Source organism: Melospiza melodia, chromosome 1 (assembly GCF_035770615.1).
Source record: "Melospiza melodia melodia isolate bMelMel2 chromosome 1, bMelMel2.pri, whole genome shotgun sequence".
Taxonomy (NCBI): Eukaryota; Metazoa; Chordata; class Aves; order Passeriformes; family Passerellidae; genus Melospiza; species Melospiza melodia.
Window position 1 is genome coordinate 120,688,882 of NC_086194.1, and position 21,341 is coordinate 120,710,222.

Below are 21,341 nucleotides of genomic sequence, written 5' to 3' on the forward strand. Positions count from 1 at the left end.
ATGGAGTGACTACATCAGTGAAAAAGGGAAGGGTTACAAATGTTATCTCGACTCTTTAAAGCCTTTGACACAGTCCTGCACAACATCCTTCTCTCTAAACTGGAGAGAGATGGATTTGATGGGTGGACTGCTAACTGGCTAAGAAATTGGTTGGATGGTCATATCCAGAGGGTAGTGATCATTGGCCCAGTGGGCACCAGTGCCAAGTGCTGTCCCTTAAAGGTCCATACTGGGACGAGTGTTATTTAATATCTTCATTGGTGGTACAGAAAAAGGGATGGAGTGCACCCTCAGCAAGTTTGCAGACACCAAGCTGAGGAGGGAAGGACACATCTGAAGGATGGGATACCATCCACAGGAACCTGGACAAGATCAACAAGTGAGCACTTGGGAGTCTCTTGAGGTTTAACAAGACCCAGTGCAAGGGGCTGCATCTGGGTCAGGGCAGCCCCAGCACCATTCATGGGAATGAACAGATCAAGAGCAGCCCTGCCCAGTCCAGCCTGGGGTGCTAGTGGGAGAGAGGCTGCCCATGAGCTGGCAATGTGCACCTGGAGCCCAGAAAGCCAATTATACCCTGGGAACAGGCTGCCCAGAGCAGAGGAAGACATCCTATCCTTGGAAGCAAAATTTCAGATCAGATTGAGTTGGGCTCTGAACAACCTCATCAAGTTAAAGTTGCTCCTGTCCACGGCAGGGGTGGTGGGCAAGATGACCTTTAAAGTTCCCTTCCAACCCAAACTACTCTATGAATCTATGACATGGCAACAAGGGATGGGGGAACAGTTGTTCAATGACTCCTACAATATAAAAATTAGAGAGTACTCAAATCAGAAATAATCCAGTTTATCACAGGAAAATTCAAATTTTCTTAAAAGAATAATAGACGGTGAACTTTTAGAGTTTGCTGCCACATGGAGCTGTGGAAACAGTCTCAAATGGGTTAAAAATGTGAACAGGTGAATTCACAAACAGGCCAATAAATGCAGCAAAAAGGCAGAGGTGGGATTCTACCTCCCATCCTTATTCATCTGGTGGCAGACACTGAGGAAATGGAATTGAACCAGTAAGCAGCCAGGCTTCCATCACTTCTCAAAGTAACATCATCCTTGTGTGACTTTCAGAGACAGAATACTGGGTAAGAAGCATAATTCTGGAGGGCTGAAGGCACTATTGGTCATGTTAAAATTTACATTGTTTTCACACTGTTAGATTAAAAACAATGCTTATGCCTGCCAATGAACTGTGTAAAAAGGTGGGGGCTGATTGTCAGATCCCAGCATTACCTCATGGAAATGTGATATTCATAGATCAGCTTCTGGACTGCAGTGCCTACCCCTGTTCCCTCACTGCCCCCCAAAAATTTAGCATTGTCTAAGTGAAGGCAGCTTGATCCCGTACAGCAAACAATTCTCTGAAACAGACAGAAATCAAGTAGAACCAACTGTTTACAAATAGATTTTATTTCTGAATTTACAATGTTTAAAATAAAATATATCGGTATCTAGCTATTTCTAATAAATGCAAAAATACAAAACTTCCATTTCCTTTAAAAGTGCAGAAACATAAATTATAAAACGGTAACTTTACAACATACAATGTTATTTCTCACTGTTTTTACTATCAAAACAGATTTGTGAAACAAGCACCATAATTTATCTTACAGAAGACTTTTCATCAAAGCAGCATCACAGGGCAAAACAAGTAGGACATTAGTATGGAAATGTAGTAGCAAATCTTTTAATATTTTAAATTATATTAACTGTTATAAATTCTTACAAACAGTAAAAAAACTGTTCTATTTTTCTGCAATAGCTTTACCATAAAGCCGAATTTTAATTGGGCCATATTTGCTTGTCAGCACAACGAAGACATCTTCAAACATTCCTTCTACCTTTGGCTTGAACTGGACTGGCACAGCAATGTAGTGACAGGATCTAAAAAGGCAATTGTGGGCATAGAAATTGTTAATAAACAAGTAAATACTACCTGAGAGACAAATTCTTGTCTAGTTTGGATTTTCACCCTAATGGTATACTGGATGTGCACCAGGTCATCAAGTTTAGTTTTATAGATTTGATTATCTATTTTTCTTCTAAAGGGCTTTGATCTTCAAGGTCATTTTTTCCTTCTGATTATACAAAGTAATACAATACTTTACTGCTGCTTTACCTTGGTAAGCTTGGTCTGCCTCTTGGAAATATTGACAGTGCATAAACTTTATTTAGAGCAAAATGACTACATTTCTTCCCTTCAAACACCACACAAGTACACTAAGATTTCCAAGTCTTTTCTGAAATCCATGCATTTGAAGCTACTAAATTCTATTACTTTTAATTGCCTCCACATTAAGAAATATTTTGTTGAATTATTGTAAATCAGTACATCCATCCTCAAACAACATTTTAGAAATCTTACACCATTTTTCCTCTTCTATTTGGATTACATAAAAAACAAAAGTAATGGGTATCTGTGTTAATTGCCAAAAGCCTAGACTGAATTACTTAAAAATATAAGCTGTAAAAGCAATAGCTGAAAATTCTGAGTGGCAGTCTATTGGATTCCATGGCATCCAATAGAAACATCCAGCTCTGAAACAGGTGGCAGTAACAGGCACAAACTAAGGAATGATAGAACATCCCCACTTAGTAGAAACAGAAAAGACAGTTTTGTTTGCTTTTACTATTCCTTCAATTTCCTTTCCTTAAGAGTGTACGGTATCGTCCAAAGTCCTCTGGCACGTGCTTATTTCTCCTACTTTTTCTCACAGTGTTCCTACCTTTTTGTACTCCTTTTCTCTACACTAATTCAAGCTATCATAATCAGTCTGTGATTTTACCCTTCTACTCTATCCCTTACCCACACCTGAAATCATAACACCTGCATTACACACAATTCTCATTTGCTGGTATCATCCTTAGTGCTCAAGTAACCACACCAGTACTTTTTTTCACCCCCCAACAACGTCCTGGTCAATCAAATAAGAGCATACACATTTAGAATAAAGACTGGGATGCTACTGTATTTTTTTGTCAGGTGAATACAAAAATAAAGTACTGATTGTACCATAGTGAACTACATCCAACACTGCACCAAAGGAATACAACCAAATCAGCTTCATGTCTCATTCTTGACTGCCAAGTGCTGTATAACAAATCTGGCAGTGTCTGTCTTTTTAACCATCTATGATATACAGGCTGAAGATATTTACTCAGCTCATTTAACAGAAAATCAATTTTTTAAAGTGAAGGATGTCGGTATGATTATTTAATCTGTAAGTTGCATTATGTTAGAAAACATAAATTTTAGTAGGAATAGAGTGTGAAGCTGCACATAACTAGGCCACCTGAGAATTTACAGAAGTAAAAGTAAATTCAGTAGAAAGCCAGAAGAGATGCAGAAGTCTGTATCATCTCCAAAATAATATATGTATGCTCCCTGATACATTACATAACACTTACTCAAAAAGAACAATATTACCATTCTCAAACTTACACTTTATCAAAAACTTAACAGTAAGTTAGGTATTGCTCTTTCAAAAAGATGGCCACGTCTGGCCGTCAAATTTTAATTTCCAGTATATGTATCATATGGCCTGAATGGTACTGAGGCAGAGCAGTTCTTAGCAAATGACAACCATATTGAATTCCTCTTGATCTTTAAATTCAGGTGTCCATTGGGTAGGTGCTAAACACATTACTGTTCTTCCCTAACAGCAGAGTAAATCAGACATCATGTAGTCTGTTTTGTAATTCTCACAACTGAGAAAAGACTCATCACACTTGCTTCCATTTCATTTTCTCAGCTACAAGACTGGAAAGTTCAGACCCCAAATGCAATAGCTCTTTGGGCTACTCCATAACATAAATGTTCTCAGAAATTAGGCAATCTGGAAGATTTTTCTCAAGTATAGTAATAAAAAACTATAGGTTTTTTTTAGTTTTAAACAAGCAGAATTTTAACAAGCAGAATTCTGCTGCAGTTAACTCTTTTTCTCTTAAAACACCCCTTTTATTTCAAACTCTCCACTATGCCAGCACCTCAGTTAGTCTCTGATTAGTGTATGGCTTTTACAGGTTGTTGCACCAGTTTCCAGTGATATTTCTGAAAAGTCAGGCATGTCTGAAGCCTGCTTCACAGACAAACTAATCCTCTAATCCTCAAAACACAACACTGCAGTAAGATGAAAAAGAAGAGTATGGGCAGTTAGCCCAGCGTAAGTCATAGTAACCAGATGGTTCATCAATGAACAGTGACCACTGACACCCAGAAGGGTGGCTGCTGGAAACAAAAATAATTAGTGAAGGGAACAACTCAACAAACAGCTTTACCTTATAGTAGTATTTGGAAAATATACTATTCTGTAATCAGATGGCTTTTGAAAGCAGTCAAATTGGAACACTTTTGTTCTCAAGCTTAAAGTAGGCATAGCAACCTGGTAGTCCTTCCAGAAACAGGAATTTGTCATTTTTTAATGCTTTATTCATACTTTTGTATCACTTAAGAGTCATATTGTTAAAAGTATTCTCCTTGCAGTAGAAGAAATTCTAGTCTGTCAACAAATAGAACTCTTTTGGGTGTAAATTGGAGACAGAATTCCACAGCAGAGCTGTGTACTGGTACTTGGGACTGCATAATCAACTGAAGAACTGGCAAAACCACTACACCAAATTCTGAAGGACAAGACTCTTGATACTAGCTACAAAGTTTCACTTTCTTTGTCTAGATTTAAAACTTGATTACACAGGATTACTTTTAAATTTGGCCCTCAAAATTACGAGCATCCAATAGACCACATTTAGTACATTACAATTTTTTGGCAAAAAACATAAAGGTAGATGGTACTTTCTACTCTTATACTCTTATTTACAGACTAATATTTCAAGTTCCTGCAAAGAGTCTTCTCATCCAATTAGTTTTGACCATTACTTCCTCAGATGCCAAGTTTAGAAGGAAACAGTTACCGGCAGCTTTACTGATATCCTCCTTGATGCTATTCTTGAATAAAAGCCTTTTAAAACACTTCTAACACTTTTTAAAAAAACATCTATCCAAGTCAAGCAAATCTTCTGTGCTTTATGCTCATAAATGGGAGAGCATTATATTGACTTCAGAGAAATTATTTTTTTTTAAATAGGAAAGGCTAGTATTTACAACCAAAGAAAAAACGGCCAAAATTACTAGGAAAAAAATAGTAGACTGACTTTTAAACTTGTTAAGTCTACTTTAGATAAATGCAGTAGGAGTGCATAATCTCATGCAGAAAATATACCAAATAGTTTCTACAGCATTCCTCAAAAATATTTTTGAAATATCAAAGTATCTTCTAGTGAAGTTACTATTTTTTTGTCAAGGATGTCTAAATCAAGTCATCCCGTCCTTTGTGTGCTGCTGTACAGCCTCAGACAGATCCAGGTAGTTGTCTTTATTTGAATAGATGTTATCCTGGTCATTACCCCACCAAAAAACCCTTCTGTGTCTTCTCATGTGAAATATTTAATAAAAAGATGACATTTAAATTGAAGCACTAACACAAGCCTAAGAGGGGTTACAACACTTGGCACTGAGAAGTGGCCTTAAGAATACCTTGAATACGTCTGGCTAACACCACCACAGCCCTGTCTCTGTGATAAATGTGGGGCAGATTAGGAAGCAGAATATCTAACTCCATTTACGATTTGCTCACAATTTCTGCTCTCTATAGCCTTAGCTTTCCTGTGTTTAAAATGGGAACCTGTTTAAACACTGAGAATGTATGCTACCATTTCTAATGAAACAGTTGCATTTCTGCTTCCTGACAACCCCACTGTTGCAGATGAGCATGTGAGATGCTGCACTTCTTGAAGAGATGACTAATACCACTGGCACATACTTGTAATGAACTCCACAGATGACTGGGGTTTTTTTTAGGGACTGCTATCACTAACTCAAAAATTTCTTTTATGCAGGTAAAATGCTGAAACAGTTGGTATGACCAGACAATTCCAGTGGCTGCTGAAACCTTGTGTTTGCAGAGAATCTTTGATGCAGCTCTGCAGGTTTGTCAAATTAGAAGCATGATGAAGGCAATTTGCTTGGTCTGTTGTGCAGAAAGTATAAATGGAAGGAGTGACTTGATTGTGCACAGCATGCCAAATGGTTACATGAAGCATTAGGCTTAACATTAAAAGCAGCAGCACTGTTAGAAACAATTTGCAGTGAAGAAATTGGCAGATGCAGAAATAACTGTGTGGGCTCATTCTGTTTCTAACAGAGATTAGAGAGTACAGTTTAGCCAAAAAAAAACAAAACAAAAAAAAACCAAAACCAAACAAAACAACCAAAAAAGCCCCACAACCCCCTCCCCCCACCAAACCAGCAACCACAAACAAAAGAATCCAGAATATTTATATGTACATTTTAGCACTGTACATATATAGAAGATATTTATCTTACTGAATTACTTGGTTAATTTTTTTTGTTAGGAGAAAATGTTAGCATATGCATTACTCACCTTAGAGAGTATTTCAAGTGCCTGATGTAGAAAGGCTCCCTGGGACTTACAAATTTCAGCTGTAATTTAATACAAAATGCTTAAAACTGCACTATATTTAAGCCCATCATATTCAAATTATGACATGCGTAAGATAAATCAGGTCATTTACAAATACAGCTTTACACACACCCAGGGTTTAAAAATAGAGAATGCCCACATTTTGAACAGTAAAGAAAAAAAACTAACCTCAATATTTTGAATTAATTAAAAAAATTAAAATCAACAAATCAGAATAATAACAAACCCATGCAAACTATGATCTACCATACTTTACTATTAATATATTACAAATACATTCAGTTATTCAGTCAGACAAAACAGAAAAATTACACATCAAAATTCTTCAAATATTGATTTTTGGTACTAGCAAACTAAGACATGTCCTATTGCAATCTTTGTCAAGAGTAAAAGAGAAAAAACCAGTGCAGTTGAGCAACTGAAAGGACTTACAAGTATCTATTTAAGATTAAATGTGTCAGACTCACCACGTGTGTTGTGCGGGAGTTATTCCGCAAGTGCACCTTTAACGTGCATGCTTCCCCAACTCTGGTTAGAGGAAAAACGTAGACATCTTCTGGTGCATACACCCCTTGAATGACCTCTTTTTGTCTGATTTGAAAAAGGAATTTAAGATATTAACATTTCTGACCTGTATGATCAGTGTATGTTGATTGCATACTTGAAGTAACAAGTGTATTTTCTGAGAATAAATCAGAAAAAATGGAAAGATCCAGAAAACATCTACTCTCTCACTTCAAGTTTTGTAGGCAAGATATTTTAGCTAGAAAGAATAATGAAAGTATCACTCTGGCATAAATATACAGGAATTTCCTTATATGTACTTTCACAGTCTGAATTTTTCCCCCATATGCTTTACCAGAGACCTAGAGTCTTATCAAAGATTGCAGATTTGACCAATTGTTTTACTCTCCTGCCATATTCACATCATCCCATTGTAAAAGAACTGACAATTAACTTAAGACTGAACAGCAAGGTTAAGACATGCAGTACTTTGTAGTCAATTGGAGTATCCAAAAGGCAAATATATAAAAAGCATGGACAAAATTCTACTGCCAAGACCATTTCATTCACCACAGCATATCATAGTTAGACAACTTAAAAACTCAACTGAAAACAAAAAGCATGGAAGATTGAATAATACAAAGCCACCAAGAGTTTTTGGCAAGTCTGTTTTTTACAGCTGCTTATTCTAACATAGAATCATAGGATCATTCAGGGCAGAAGATATTCAGATGGTTTGTAGCCCAACCTCTTGCTCCAGTCAGGGTCAGATGTGAGGTCACAGCAAGCTGACCAGGTAAATCCCAAAACCATTTGAGGACAGGGACTGCACAGACTCTCTGTGAAGCCTGCTCCACTCCACAGATGTCCCAATGGTAAAAAAGGTTTTGCTTGTGGAGTTGGGTTCTGCTCCCTCACCCCCTTGCCCAGCTGCAGACACACTCTTGTCAGGTTTTGTCCATACATACTTTACTCTTTTTGGTTGTCCTTCAGGGTAAGCTTTCCTTTCTGGTGTAACTGCAAGCTCAGTTTTCTTAAGGGCACTTGGAGAAGATTTCACGACTGGTGTTTCATTTTCTGCTTTAGTACTCTGTTGGCAAAACCAGAGAAGATTGTAAACTTCAAGTTCAAAAGTACTTAAGTATTCAGGAATATAAGTCATTCCCCTAACCCAATGCAAGACTTTTCATTTCAAGAATAATCTTTCAGGAGCATGAGAGTCTGGATCATCATGATGGAAGCAATTAGTTAGGTGGACTACATCAACAGGCTTCTGTGCTTTACAAATATTTATTACAAGACAGCTCACAACAAACTAGGAGTGCAGGTGGAACCTCAAAAAGGCTGCAAGGAAACAAGATTTTACTAAAAGCCAAAAAACGCCTCACTTCCTCTGCAGATATTATGCCCACATGCCTCAAGAACAACCAAGTTGGCTAAACAACTACTCAGAAAGAAGGAAGACATAAGTCAGCATTATAATCTGAATTCTTAAGACAGCAAAAAGCTTGGTAATAATTTTGTACTATGAACAATACATCCTTCTCAAAGAAAGGCCTCTCCAGAGAAGGAGAAACAGATAATGCACAATATGGTATTTTCTGCATTCAGAAATTAGGCCAAAATATTTATCATCACCAAGACCCCCATTTAGGGTATTCTAACACAGGGAGACCAGATCACCCAATGGGAATAACTGGACAAATAATCAATTTCAAATTCCATGTTGCTTAGTGAATCTTACCAGATATTCTTTGGAGTCCCCTTGGGTCACAACATCTTAAACAAAGTTAAAGAACCAAAAGAACCTCCTACACTTATGGTTGTACAACATTATGTCAATTTTTGAAATGGTGCTGACGTTTTAGACAAGCAGTTGATTCCCTGACGCAGGGAAGATGAAAAAAATAGATTCATCTTCAATAGAGCTGCTATGACAAACTTGTCTTTTAGACATTCATTTCTTCTATTGAAAGAGCTGCTAATCAGTCTGTCAGAAATAGCAGCAGCCATAAAAAAATTCTTAATCTTATTTTAAAGAATGTATTTTTCAGTTGCAAATAACCCATGAACCCCAGTAGAACCTGATAAAGACAAGAAGGGATTTGCACATGTGTCATTTCAAGAGCTTTTATTTTTCCACATAGTGAAAAATAGTGGACATCATGCCTGTTATCATTCAAATTCTAATTTATCAAAAGGCAATTTGACTGCATGAGAATAAGGTACATTATGGAAAATGATCACAAGTTACCCCAGTCTTGATAAGGGAATCTTGAAATACTGATTGCTTTACCACAGCCTGTACTGACTTCTGCTGTTTCAAATGAGAGCAGTACATTAACATTCCAAATGGTTACAATTGAGGGCTGCAGTTCCAAAGACACCTCAGGAACACAGAAATTTACATACCTTGAAAATGTGAATTATTTTTCTCACAGAGTTTAAAAAGGTTTTCCCTCTTCTCACTTCTGAGATACACAAAGATAATGAAGCTCTGTGCTGCTGATACTTTCAAACTTATTTATTGTTACTTATGCACATTATTTAACTTTTTAAAGTACATAAACCATGTAAATTAAAAAATGGCATGCATTCAACATTTGCAATATCTTAAAAAATAGCAGGGGTTCTTTATCAAGTCCTCAACTTTCTAGATGCTAAAGGAGCAGTCAGGACTTTGCTGCTGTCTCAGCCTTGTGGCAGGTGCTTGCCAGTTCCCCCAGAAGAGACTGATAGTTAGACCCAAATACCAGTCCAAGACTCCTGTGCACAATATTCATTTTCAGCTCAATGATCTTCAAAGAGCCCCCAGGAGCAGCTCCCAGCAGCAGGAGCAAATATTCCTCAGGAAAGGACAAAACTAAGTTGGAATGACCAGCACTGAGAGGCTGGGGCTCAGAGCACACAGAGAATCCCTCCTTCCTCTGTCTCTCAGACTGCTTTCAGAGACATGATGAGCTGAACTCCTGACTACAGTTTCCAATGGTGAGGACTGCAAACACATGTAGAGCATAATCAAAATTACAGTCAATTAATTTGTCAGGAAAAACATTAAAGTGATATGTGCCACTGATTTTCCTAACTTAATGTTCTTTTAGCTCCTTACTGAGCTCTTTCAAATTTTTCATTTCTTCTGAAGTGGTGCTATAAATAAACATCACTCAGTCACTCTGAATGACAGTCAGTCACTCTTCCCCCCTTTATTCTATCAAAAGTCACACTAACCACAGCTGTAGCCCTCTGCCTCAGCAAAGCCACCAGATTCCAAGTCCTTTTCAAAGTTTTAGTTACACTGCCTAAACTCTTGATCCCAAGAAGATAACAGATTATGATTCACTTGTCTTGTCTTCTCAACTAAAAGCCGCAACACTCTAAATGTTCTGTGTTGATCCCTCTTCTGAACAGATGTTCCCTACCTAGTTGATAAATACAGTACTTCCTTTTCAAATCTTTCTGAACATGATCATGACATGCATTTCAAGTATTTTCTACTAACTTTTCTCCCATGTGCAGAGATGCTATCAAGATCTAATTGTTAACAGCTCTGAAAAAAATCAAGAACAAATCTGACACAGTAGTAGTTTGAAAACATTAATATCAAGTAATGCAGCTCAAAGATTTACACAACTCTGACAACTAGTCACGTTTTAAGAAGAGACTTCCTTAAAACTCTAGAGTTCTGTTAAAGAATTAATCTTCTCCACACTTCAACTAGCTTTAAAAAGACAAATGATTTAGATGCTTTCCTCATTTTCAGGAAAATTGTGACCAAAGAATTTGATGAAATTTACATAAAAAACCCTCTAAAACCAAACATTATACAGAAAAAAAAATCAGGAGTTGTTTAATATTAAACCTTTTTACAAGTACTCTTTCAACGCAATTAATTTGGAAAGAATAACGAACCTACAAAACAAATGTAAGAAGGATAAGTAAGGTTCTTACTACTGAAGCATGCTTAATACTCCAAAGAAAGATCCCAAATCTTTGAGTGGACTTCTTAGAAAAATCAAGTCAAACCTTCTAAAGAGGACAGCAAAGCACAGATAGCAATCATGCCATACTGAATGTAGAAAGCTCTTCACATTCAGTTTATTTAACTAACCATTATAATTAATTCTTCCTTATGGTAATAAATCCTCTGTCCTAGGTAAATTCCTCTTGTAAAGATGGGATAAAAAGCAAGGTAAGGAGAGAGAGCACAAAAAACCAGTTGCAACTCCCAACCCACTTCTTCCAAGCCTTACTATGAAGTTTGAGCTGAGGAACAAAAGCGGAGCAAAGGGAAGCTCAAACCCAGTTGCTGCCATGTATAAATTTCACAATTATCCCCACCTACATTGTTACTCTGATAAAATACTGAAGCAGGTTTTATTAGAGACACAAATACCCATTTGCAAGATGGATATTTGAAAATTCCAAAACTACACTGAGTTATGTATTATAGCAAAGGTCTGTTAGTCAACTACTTATTTACAAAAATAAAACCAGCAAGCAAAATAACAAACAAAACTGACAGAAATACCTTTGTCTACAGAAACAATTCCCATAGAATGTAAATTTATCTGTAGTCTCTTTAAATAACAAATGGTTTTATACCATGAATGGCAAAAGACAGTGCATTATCACATAAGGAAAAGGAACCTAAGGAAAAAAATACAATTTAATCCAGCAAAAATACTAGCAGGGTTGAGTTTTCCCAGAATATACCAATGTATACATGAAAGAGAGGTGTATAGTAAAATCAAGATGTTATCAAAAATTTGAGCTCAAACAGTGTTTATAGGTTTTATATACTCACATTTCCAGAAAGCTGAAATTTTAATTTGTATTTCCTGCTTGGATTTCCAACTGAGTAATACTCAAGGTCCCAGAACTGAGAGTAATCTCCTGTATCTCTAGGTGAAAAAATTACAGCAACCTGCAAAAAAAAAAAAAAAAAAAAAAAAAGGAAAATTTTGCAGAACACTAATAATCTTCAGGTTCAGGATCTTCACAATTTAACCTGTACAAAGTTATGGTTCAGCCAGCACAAAATTTACACACTACAGAACACACATGACACACACAGGTGATCTTGCAGAAAACTATGCAACTAGCTAATCCTCCTCCGCCCGCAAGTGGAAAAAATGGATGAAATCTGTTGTGCAAGCAGTTTTGAACAAAACTTGAGTTTTTGTGCAATTGTGCAAGTGCTGGCACAATTACTTCTGTTAGTAAAATGGAGAGAAAGGGGACCAGGAAGGGAAATATGTGCACCTGAAAAAAACTTTCTTCATCTGGCAACTAAGTTGTGAACAACTTGACTCCTCCAGCTCCAAAACTGAAATTCCTGCACTACAATTATTAGAAAGCCTAAAATTTAAACCAACTTGCAACCTATGAATTTGATCATCCTTAAATGCCACCTATGTAACAATGGCTTGTCTCCATATAGTGCTGTACCAGGTTAATTCAGGAATAAACTTTCAGAACTGAGGTTGAGGGAAGAAGAGAAAAAGAGAAGCAGATTAGAATAGATCACTACAACTACATCTCATTAGCCAATCATAATATCCATTGCAAAAAAAACAGCCAGCCATGATAGCACTGTACCTTATCAGCTCCAGCCCACAGCCTGGCATGCCAATGATGTAAATGTTATTCAAATAGGCCTGAACAAGGATTGCTAAGGCAAATACAATTGTTTAAATTCAAATAATGGCTTGCAATATTATGAAATTACTATGAAACTGGTCAGGAATGGGTTTTTTATTCTTGTAAATAGATTACAAATTGTATCTCTATGGAAATAATTATCCATAACAATGAAAAGATAGGTTTTAAGGAAGATGAAAAGATAGAACTCAAGTAGCATTATGAGAGAAGATGAGGGAGGAAAGGACCCTTATAAATCCATTCAGTCTATCCGTGGATGTGCTTTATAATTGTGGTTATGAAACCCTCTACTGGCCAGGAGATAAAATTGCAAGTCAAATGAAACCAACTTTAGGAGCAGACAGCTGTCCCTGAACAAGTATAGCAAGAATGCTTCAAGGAAGGGAATCAGGTGCTTACACAAGTTTTGTAAGAACGCAGGATTATTTGCCATTTTCTTCTGGAATTTTACAAAACATTTAAAATAATTTTCTCTTCTGAAATAATTTGTCCTTAAAAACCCCCAAAGAGTAACATAAACACACCACCACTTTGAAATCAAACTACTTTGATTGCATGAATTCTTAGAATTAACTCTGCTGAATTAGGCTGATGCAGAATATCTGACACACTCCAGAGCCCAGTACTGAAAGGCCAACATTTTATCATTATCAAATAAAATTTATCTCTCATTTAAGATCTTATTTTGCAATTGAGATACACTAATATGCCAGAAATATTTATAAGTGTTTACCTTCTCTTGTTCATGAACCTCAAGGGTACCAGAAACATGGGAAAATCCAAAAGCAGAGTAAGGAACCCTATAAACAGTGCCACTTCCATCCACGCCCTGCAAATCAATTTGTGAGTCAGATTTGAAGGGAAAGGAAAAAAATAGCCTGAAACCACACAATACACCCACACACACCCCCCCTTGCAGAAGACTGAAGAAAATACACTCAGTTAAAGTACTTTTAAGTAAAGAATTAAAACGGATTCCCTAAAAGCAAATTAATAGAGACTGAAACTACTAAATCCAGTCACCACTACTACTGACTTACAGTTCAGAGGTGGTGCACTGGCTGGAACATGACAAAGTACCCATGGGTACTGCTAAGAGTAATAAACATTTTTTATAGTTTCACAACAATAGAGCATAATAATAATTCAAGCATAAAATCCAAAATCATCACAGCATTTCAGACTATCAAAAATTAGGGAAGCATTTACAAACGTCAACAGCTAGGCACAGGCAACAGCACTGTAATTAAAATATCCTTGACCTAACTCAAATTTCTACCGAGACACCACGTACAGTGCAATTTCAGCAGCACAAGTCTGGCATTCTGCAGCCAAAAAGACACACCTATCTTTCATTTATGCTTGATCACTTAATGAAATCTGGATGATGACACTGTATGAGCACAAGAAAACTCTGTAAAGCAGTAAGTGAAGCAGAAACTGTACCACAGAGCACTGATTGATTCATAGTCAGGGAACACATCGGGGATGAAAAAAAGGAGCAAAACATTTCCCTGATACGAACAGAGGAAAAAAACCTTTGTAACTGAGGTCATGCTCAAATATATATTCTTCCTTGAGAGGCAGCAGGGAGAGAGAGAGCACAGCAGGAAGAGAAAAGTTAAAATAAAACCCAGACATTGGCATAAAACTCCCAATGCAAGCATTCACTCACTTTAATATAGGGTGGTGCAAAAGATGATATTTTCCACTTCAGATTTTCATTCCCTTTATTCTGCATTTCCAGGTAATTCTCTAAAAGAGAAATATCAGACCAGCATACAAAATATCTTTGTTCAAGTATCCCTGCTGTAAAGAGTTAAGCAGGAACTGTGTCTCTAGATGAACACAAGTTTAGTGGAAACAGTTTTCATTATAACAAATCTCAAGAGCAGACTCAAACAAAGCACACTGCCATAAAATTTGTAGAAGCTTATACACAAGAAATTTAGACTCCACCAAAAAATCCCCAAAAGATATCCAACTCCTTCCCAAGATATTATTTGATCATTCAGAGACAAAACACAATATCCCAGACTGGGACCAAATAAACTTGTAACAAATAATGTGTTTTGTTACTCAGCATGCATATAAATATATGTTTCTTGGCAAGAAATTATTAGAAGATCATCTCAGTCTACAATAGCACTTTAAAAAGTTTAAGTTGCAGACATAAATTATATAGGAAATATATAAACATCAAAGTATTATTATTACAATACTTCCATAATTTTAGCAAAAACCCCCAAGATATTATTGATAAATTAAGTCTCGAAAGTCCTCAAGTCTGCTGGAAAAAAAAATAGTGGCAATGAATCATTAAAAAAACATTCACTGCCTAAAAAAGTATGTACTACAAAGAAACCTGGTCTATAGATAACAGAATGAGAGTTCCATAGAGTTACTTTGAGAATTTTAAGCATTACTGGAACTAAAAGTACAGTCCAAGCATTTCAGACTCCATTATTGCCCCTGTCCTCCTCAATCGCTATGTACCAAAACAAGGACAGCCAGCCTCACAACAGCTGTTGTGACTCCTATTGTCTTCAGGAAGAGCATTTATTTCCCTGCTAAACCCAGACAGATTGGTCTCATCTCTTTATGGGCATAAGTGCAGATGAGAAGGGATCTACTGCAAAGGTGCCTTGAGCCAGAAGAGTTTCAAGTGGACTTCTAACAGTCTCTTTTACCAGGCACAGCATAGCTGCATTCATCATAGTGGCAACTGATTTGTCTGTATGCAAACCTAACTGTGGAAAAAAAGGTGTGACTGTGCTGTATAAGGAGAACTGGGGGAAAAAAAACACCAAAAAACACGCCAAAAAAAAAAACAACACGACAACAAAATGACAACAAACAAAACCCAAACAAAAAACAACAATAACAAACAAACAAAGCCCTCAAAACAAACAAAACAAACAAAAAACCAAACCCAACCCAACAACAATAAAAAACTCCCCAAAAACCAAAACAACAACCCAAAAAACCCCAAAAACCCAAAAAGCATTTCAAACTAAAGGCAGAAGTGGGGAACTGGTCATTCACACTTATTAGACTAAGAGAACAAAACCAAAGCACTAAAATTCCCAAACAGGCAATATAGTACACAAAGCCTCTGAACACAAGCTATTACAGATGCTATATTTAATAACAAATTCCTCTTACCTGAGCTTTGACCAGGTCTTGTTTTAGGAAAAGCAATGTTTCTGTTCCTTATGTGCATTTCTGTTAGAGGGAACCTGGGGAGAAGCTTTGGCACATCAACAGTGGGATTTTCAGGCTGTGGAGTAATGTTGTCACATCTTCTACATGGCAAATCTGATCCAGACACGCTCTGAGTGCCAGCCTCTTGAATAAGCACTTTAATAAACTATTGCACAATTTGGAGAAAAGCAAAGTTTTAAACAGTCAATATTGATATATCAATAAATCAAACCATTTAGTTTATGCACAAGAGCTTATGTTCAGCTTTACATTTCAACAAAGGAAAGCTCTCATACATTACATCACCAGATCTTCTCCAACGTCAAAAGTTTAAAAAGTTTAATTTAGGAGAAAAGGAACATTCACTGAAAATTTGCTATCTAGGCATTTTAGTTCAACAGGAATAATAACTTCAACTAGTTTAACTGACAATTCCTACAACATTCTCTGTTGCAGATCATGGAAACAGAGCTGCCTCATTCAGAAGGAGCTTTGTGTTCCCTTTTGCTACAGAAATAGAAATTTTAGAAGTTTCAATTAATGCTAGTAAAGTCTTAGCATACTTTCTGCTGATTTGGAGACGCAGCAAATAAATGACAAAAGCATTATTAATTACAGGATTTCCTAGAATTTGATGGGTTTTGCTACATTCTCGACACTTGTCCTAGTAGATTTCTTAAATCCTTTTCTCATATTGTAGAACACAACACAGTTAACTGCATGCAGTTATCATCTCCTTCTCAACAACTTGCCTGTTTATTTGGGTTTTTTGAAAGCAGTTTCCAATTCTGTATCATACCTCACACTTCCCTCCATGCAAAAGGAAAGTAGATACAGTTTTATCCTTTCAGTGTCTATTTCTCTCTCCATGTATTGTTACAAATACCTCAAAACATACACTAACTGTAAAAATAAGAAAAAAAGTCTGTTTCTTTAGGAGAGAATACCAAGGAGTCCTTCTGCTCTTACACAGAAAAAAGAAAAAATGTTGCTTCATAAACTTTATTTCTATGCCTCAATTTTATCAGGGAAATGTCTTGGATTAAGATCTGTGAAGAGGTAGAACCTGTTCTAGACATTCTTTATCCCTGACCTGTCATCCAGAAGGTGAAGATTACCCTAAGGGAGCTCAAAAAGAGCTATGGTGACTTGTCCAATACCCTCTTTTAACTTCTTTTATTTTACAATATGATACAAACTACTTTTATGTGTGCACATCTACATACATACGTACATATATATATATATAGTGTTTTATAAAATTATGCATAAGGCAGTGCTGGGTTCACTTTTGTTGGAAATTTAGTTAGTGTCTACATCATGGCATTTCTTCAGAGATTACGAACCAAAAATCAGTTTACAAAATGGCATCTTGACTATTTTCTTTATGAGAACTTCACAAATTAAAAAGAATAATGGAAGTTGACAGAGCTTCTGACTCAAATCTACAAGGTTTTAGCAACTTTATTAGAGCTGACAAAGTAAAATAAAAAGTTCCAATCTGAAGTCTCAAGTAAACCACATACCTTTAGTCCATTATCACAATGGATATAGATTAGGCCACTCCAAGGAATTAATATGGGCCTTGTGGCAAGTGATGGATTAGGACTCACCAGAATTAGTGTACTGGCCCTAAAAAAAAAAAAAAAAATTAAAAAAAATCAACTAGCATGACTCTCATACTAGAATCAGCATCTACAACATTTGTCACTAGCCCACCCAAAGAAAGGATGCACTTTTAAGATAAGTGAAGAGGCTCTACAGATAGTTAAATCTCAGGTGCTGAGATATGCCACAAATTAAGCTTTAAAAGCCATGATCCCAGGATCTTCTTCCACCATCACTGAGAAATCAGATCACCTCTTTTCATGGCCTAACTCAGTTCAAGAGTTCTGCAGGCTCCAGCCCCCACAGTGCAGAGTATAAAATATTCTGGCTGGCTCCTATTGTGGCAGGTTGACTGCCCTTGGCACTGTGAGGAGATGGTCATGAAAAATAGAGACCTGGGCAAGTGCAGCTTGCTGTGCTTAAGTCAGCTGTTCCCATGGGTCTGCTTCCTACTTGCAGACCTCTGTTCTTGATCCAGACTATTTACTTGGACCCAAAATGTGAGGATTCTGCTCACTCTTTTCCAGTGAACACATTTTAAAATTCTACACTGCAAGAAAATTGCTTGCAGAAGGCCTTCAATACCCTCTTTGTAAAAATCATCCAGACAATCTTGAATTTGGGGTATGAGACACTCAGTATGTCCTTACTTTCACAGCTACTGGAAAGTCATTCCTTGTTACTGCTCTTGCAGATTATTTTTCTTGGCATTGACCGAATTTGCAATGAATAGCAGATATCCTAGCCCTTCCATGCATCTCTATTCTGTTCTCACCAGTGATGAAAGTTTCCCAGAAATTTACATCTACATGAATATGAAATTAAGTGTTTAAAATGCAATCAGCCAAGCAGGACTGAAGAGAAAGTATTTTGGGTAAACAACTTCAAAGTTAAAGCAACTACTGAAATATAATTCTGAAAGCAAAACCTATTTTTTGGTGGGAGACTTTTTGGAAGATGAGAATAGTTTAATAACAGGTTCTTAAAGCTGTCTTAACAGAACCTTAAAAATACCAGAAATTTAGAAGGGAGAGGTGAGCAGACCTTTCAAGCATAAGTTGTGGAAGTCTTTGCTGCCATATGTGAAAAGTCTTATATACATATACAATGATATTATGATTACTTTTCCAAGAATACCCTAATCAGGGCATGGGCAAGCTGACACTGGCTTGTCATTATTTTCATACCTACAGATACTGAGAAGCCAAAGGTTGAATGGCAAAACCAAGTTTTCTCCAAATAAAAAGAATCCCAAAATCAAGTTGTGAGGAATATCAGCACATTTGCTAAAGAAATGCTAAGTCCCCAGAAGAGAAGCCTTCTCTAAGAAATGTTATTTTGGGGGTTGTTTCCTGGCTGTGGGAAGGGCAGAAGAGTTTTTTGATTTTAAATGCACAGCTAAATTTTAAACAAAAAACTACTATGAAAACAGATTTTTAAAGCTTCAGCTTCACTGACCATTCAACTCCTTGAACTATGCAATAATAATAGAACTTCCAGGCACAGAAAACTCCTGGAATCGAGGTAATTTTACTTATGACAGAAGAACATTCCCACAATACACAACTGTAAAAGGATAAGGTCCTAAAAAAGCTAGATTTGCATGTTAGTTGACAAAAAGTCTATACCCTGGACCTAAAATAGTTTCAGGGTGCAGTCTAAGCAAACTAAAGTAAATTCCTAAAAACCAACTAAAATTCCTAAACTAGTTACACAGTTAAGCTAAAAATAAATTCCTCCAAAACCTCACCACACTTTCACACATAAAGGAACTTATGGAAATATACTTACCCTGGTTCAACATCTCCATGTTGTGGGGTTACAGTAAGGCAGTGAGCTGGCCATGAAAGTTCAAATGCCAACATTCGATTGGAATTGTTGAGAATTTGTACACGTCTAGTATCTGACGTTTCACCTGTAACACAAAAAAAAAGCTAATACATACAAAAATTCACAAAAATCCCCAAGATAAAGACATGCAGCAATGAAAATAAAGCATTTTCTGTCCTAATTTTACCTTCACATTACTTTAGAACCTCCATGGGCATGCAGTTCATTGTCAATGTATACACAGAGCACATAACCTCTGATGATTTATCCAAAACTGTGCTCAAATCAAGTCTGCATAAAGATTACTGGCCAATCCACACTTACAAACATCTTATGCAGTATAGTTATCTTAATACTTAAGTGGCTATTTCATTAACTTCAAAAAATACTTACCAAGAGTAGGAGATGTCAAAATCAAATACTCAGGTGTAACAGCCCAAGTCTCTTGAGCATCTGATTTATTCTGAGCTAGATCATTATTTTTTGCAGATAAAGAAGTACCCTGAGGTCCTTTAACAGGAAGAACATCCAAAGTTGCAGCAGTATGTGTGACAAAGTTCTCCAACCTGAAAATAAGACTGCATTAGGCAAAAGCAGTAAAAAAATATCTCATGAGTAATTATAATGGCCTACTCTTAGTATTTCTCAAAATTTTATTATTGAAGTACAATAGTTTTTACATGGGCCCTCAATTTAATTCAATTCTCCATTAAGTATAAAACAATCCAGCAGCTATAACAGGACACAGCTTTTCACAGAGTGTTTGGAAGTGGAAGGTACCATTTAGAATGAGAGGAATTAAAATAAAAAATTATCTTCAGAAGATAATAATATAAAATAATTTGAAAACATATACAGAGAAAACAAGTACTGCACAGAGAAAGAAGGCAACAGCATGCTGTGCAACACATTGTGAAGATGAGGAGTGGCCTGTGGAGACCATCCAATCCAACACCCCTGCACAAAGGAGGGGCAGCTACAGCAGGTAATTCAGGGCATTGCCCAACCAGGTTTTTAATTTCTTCAGAGATGAAAACTTCTCAGCTGTCGCCCTGGTTTTCTAGGATTTTCTAAGCCTTCTGATGTTGACATTCTTGTAGTGAACTTTCCCACACACATTTTCTGTAAACAACTCATTGTTTTTCATTCCTTTTGGAGGAGGAGAGATTTGATGGACTGTCGGTTTGACCTGTGGCATTGCAGAGGTGTCACTGTCATCTTCCAATCCACTGTCACCCTTGTAAAACTATAAATAGTGGAGTCAGAGAATAAAACTGCCCTTTTTTCCTTTCACCTGAAAGCGGTGTGTGCCTGTGTCCTTTCGTGTCGGTCGGCGACACTCAGCCACTCTGGGCAACCTGCTCCAATGCCTAACCACTCTCTCAAGAAAAAAACAATTACATACATATAATTACTAATTATGGTTCCAATACCTGTCCAATTCCAACTGGGGTCCAGTAGACTGCTGAAAGCCATCCTGATCACAAGTGGAATATCCGACCACAGAAAGGAGAATCTTTTGCATATTTGCATAGAAAAGATGGATATCATTTGTCTCTCGTGGGACATCACATACTAAAAATGAGAGTAATAGAGAAACTCTAGTAAGACCAATTCAATAATATTCAGAAATTACACCAGACAGATTTAAGACATAGACTTAATAATCCATCAGCTAAGATGGATAGTTAATAATCCATAGTTAATAATCCATCAGCTAAGAAATCCTAGATAATTCCAAAATTACTTCCTGCAAGCTTAGCTGTCAGGTGTAGCTCAACACTAAAATCAAATATAATACATAAATCTGAATATACACAAATTTAATACTTTTTATTATAAGACATAATAAATATGGCATATAAAAAATGTGAAAAGATTATCATATAATTTCCACATTTATACAAATGCTATATACTAATTTGATTCTATGCCAAATTAAGAGTTAGCTTTTACTTTTTTCTCTAACACTGGCTTAACA

The 21,341-nt window shown here is 36.5% G+C and overlaps 1 protein-coding gene across 1 annotated transcript in view; it reads right to left on the bottom strand.

The window, feature by feature from the left end:
* Positions 1 to 1,445: 1,445 nt before the first annotated feature.
* The window catches only part of CEP192 (centrosomal protein 192), a 75,054-nt gene continuing 55,158 nt past the window's right edge, over positions 1,446 to 21,341 (bottom strand). The window contains exons 43-54 of the mRNA XM_063149748.1: positions 20,794 to 20,935; positions 19,754 to 19,926; positions 19,322 to 19,445; positions 17,449 to 17,554; positions 15,884 to 16,088; positions 14,394 to 14,473; positions 13,452 to 13,547; positions 11,862 to 11,981; positions 8,026 to 8,147; positions 7,021 to 7,144; positions 6,494 to 6,552; positions 1,446 to 1,937 (exon numbers count right to left, since the gene is read on the bottom strand). Of these exons, the coding sequence (XP_063005818.1) occupies positions 1,799 to 1,937; positions 6,494 to 6,552; positions 7,021 to 7,144; positions 8,026 to 8,147; positions 11,862 to 11,981; positions 13,452 to 13,547; positions 14,394 to 14,473; positions 15,884 to 16,088; positions 17,449 to 17,554; positions 19,322 to 19,445; positions 19,754 to 19,926; positions 20,794 to 20,935 (1,490 nt within the window). The 3' untranslated portion in view covers positions 1,446 to 1,798. The remainder of the gene's footprint in view (positions 1,938 to 6,493; positions 6,553 to 7,020; positions 7,145 to 8,025; positions 8,148 to 11,861; positions 11,982 to 13,451; positions 13,548 to 14,393; positions 14,474 to 15,883; positions 16,089 to 17,448; positions 17,555 to 19,321; positions 19,446 to 19,753; positions 19,927 to 20,793; positions 20,936 to 21,341) is intronic.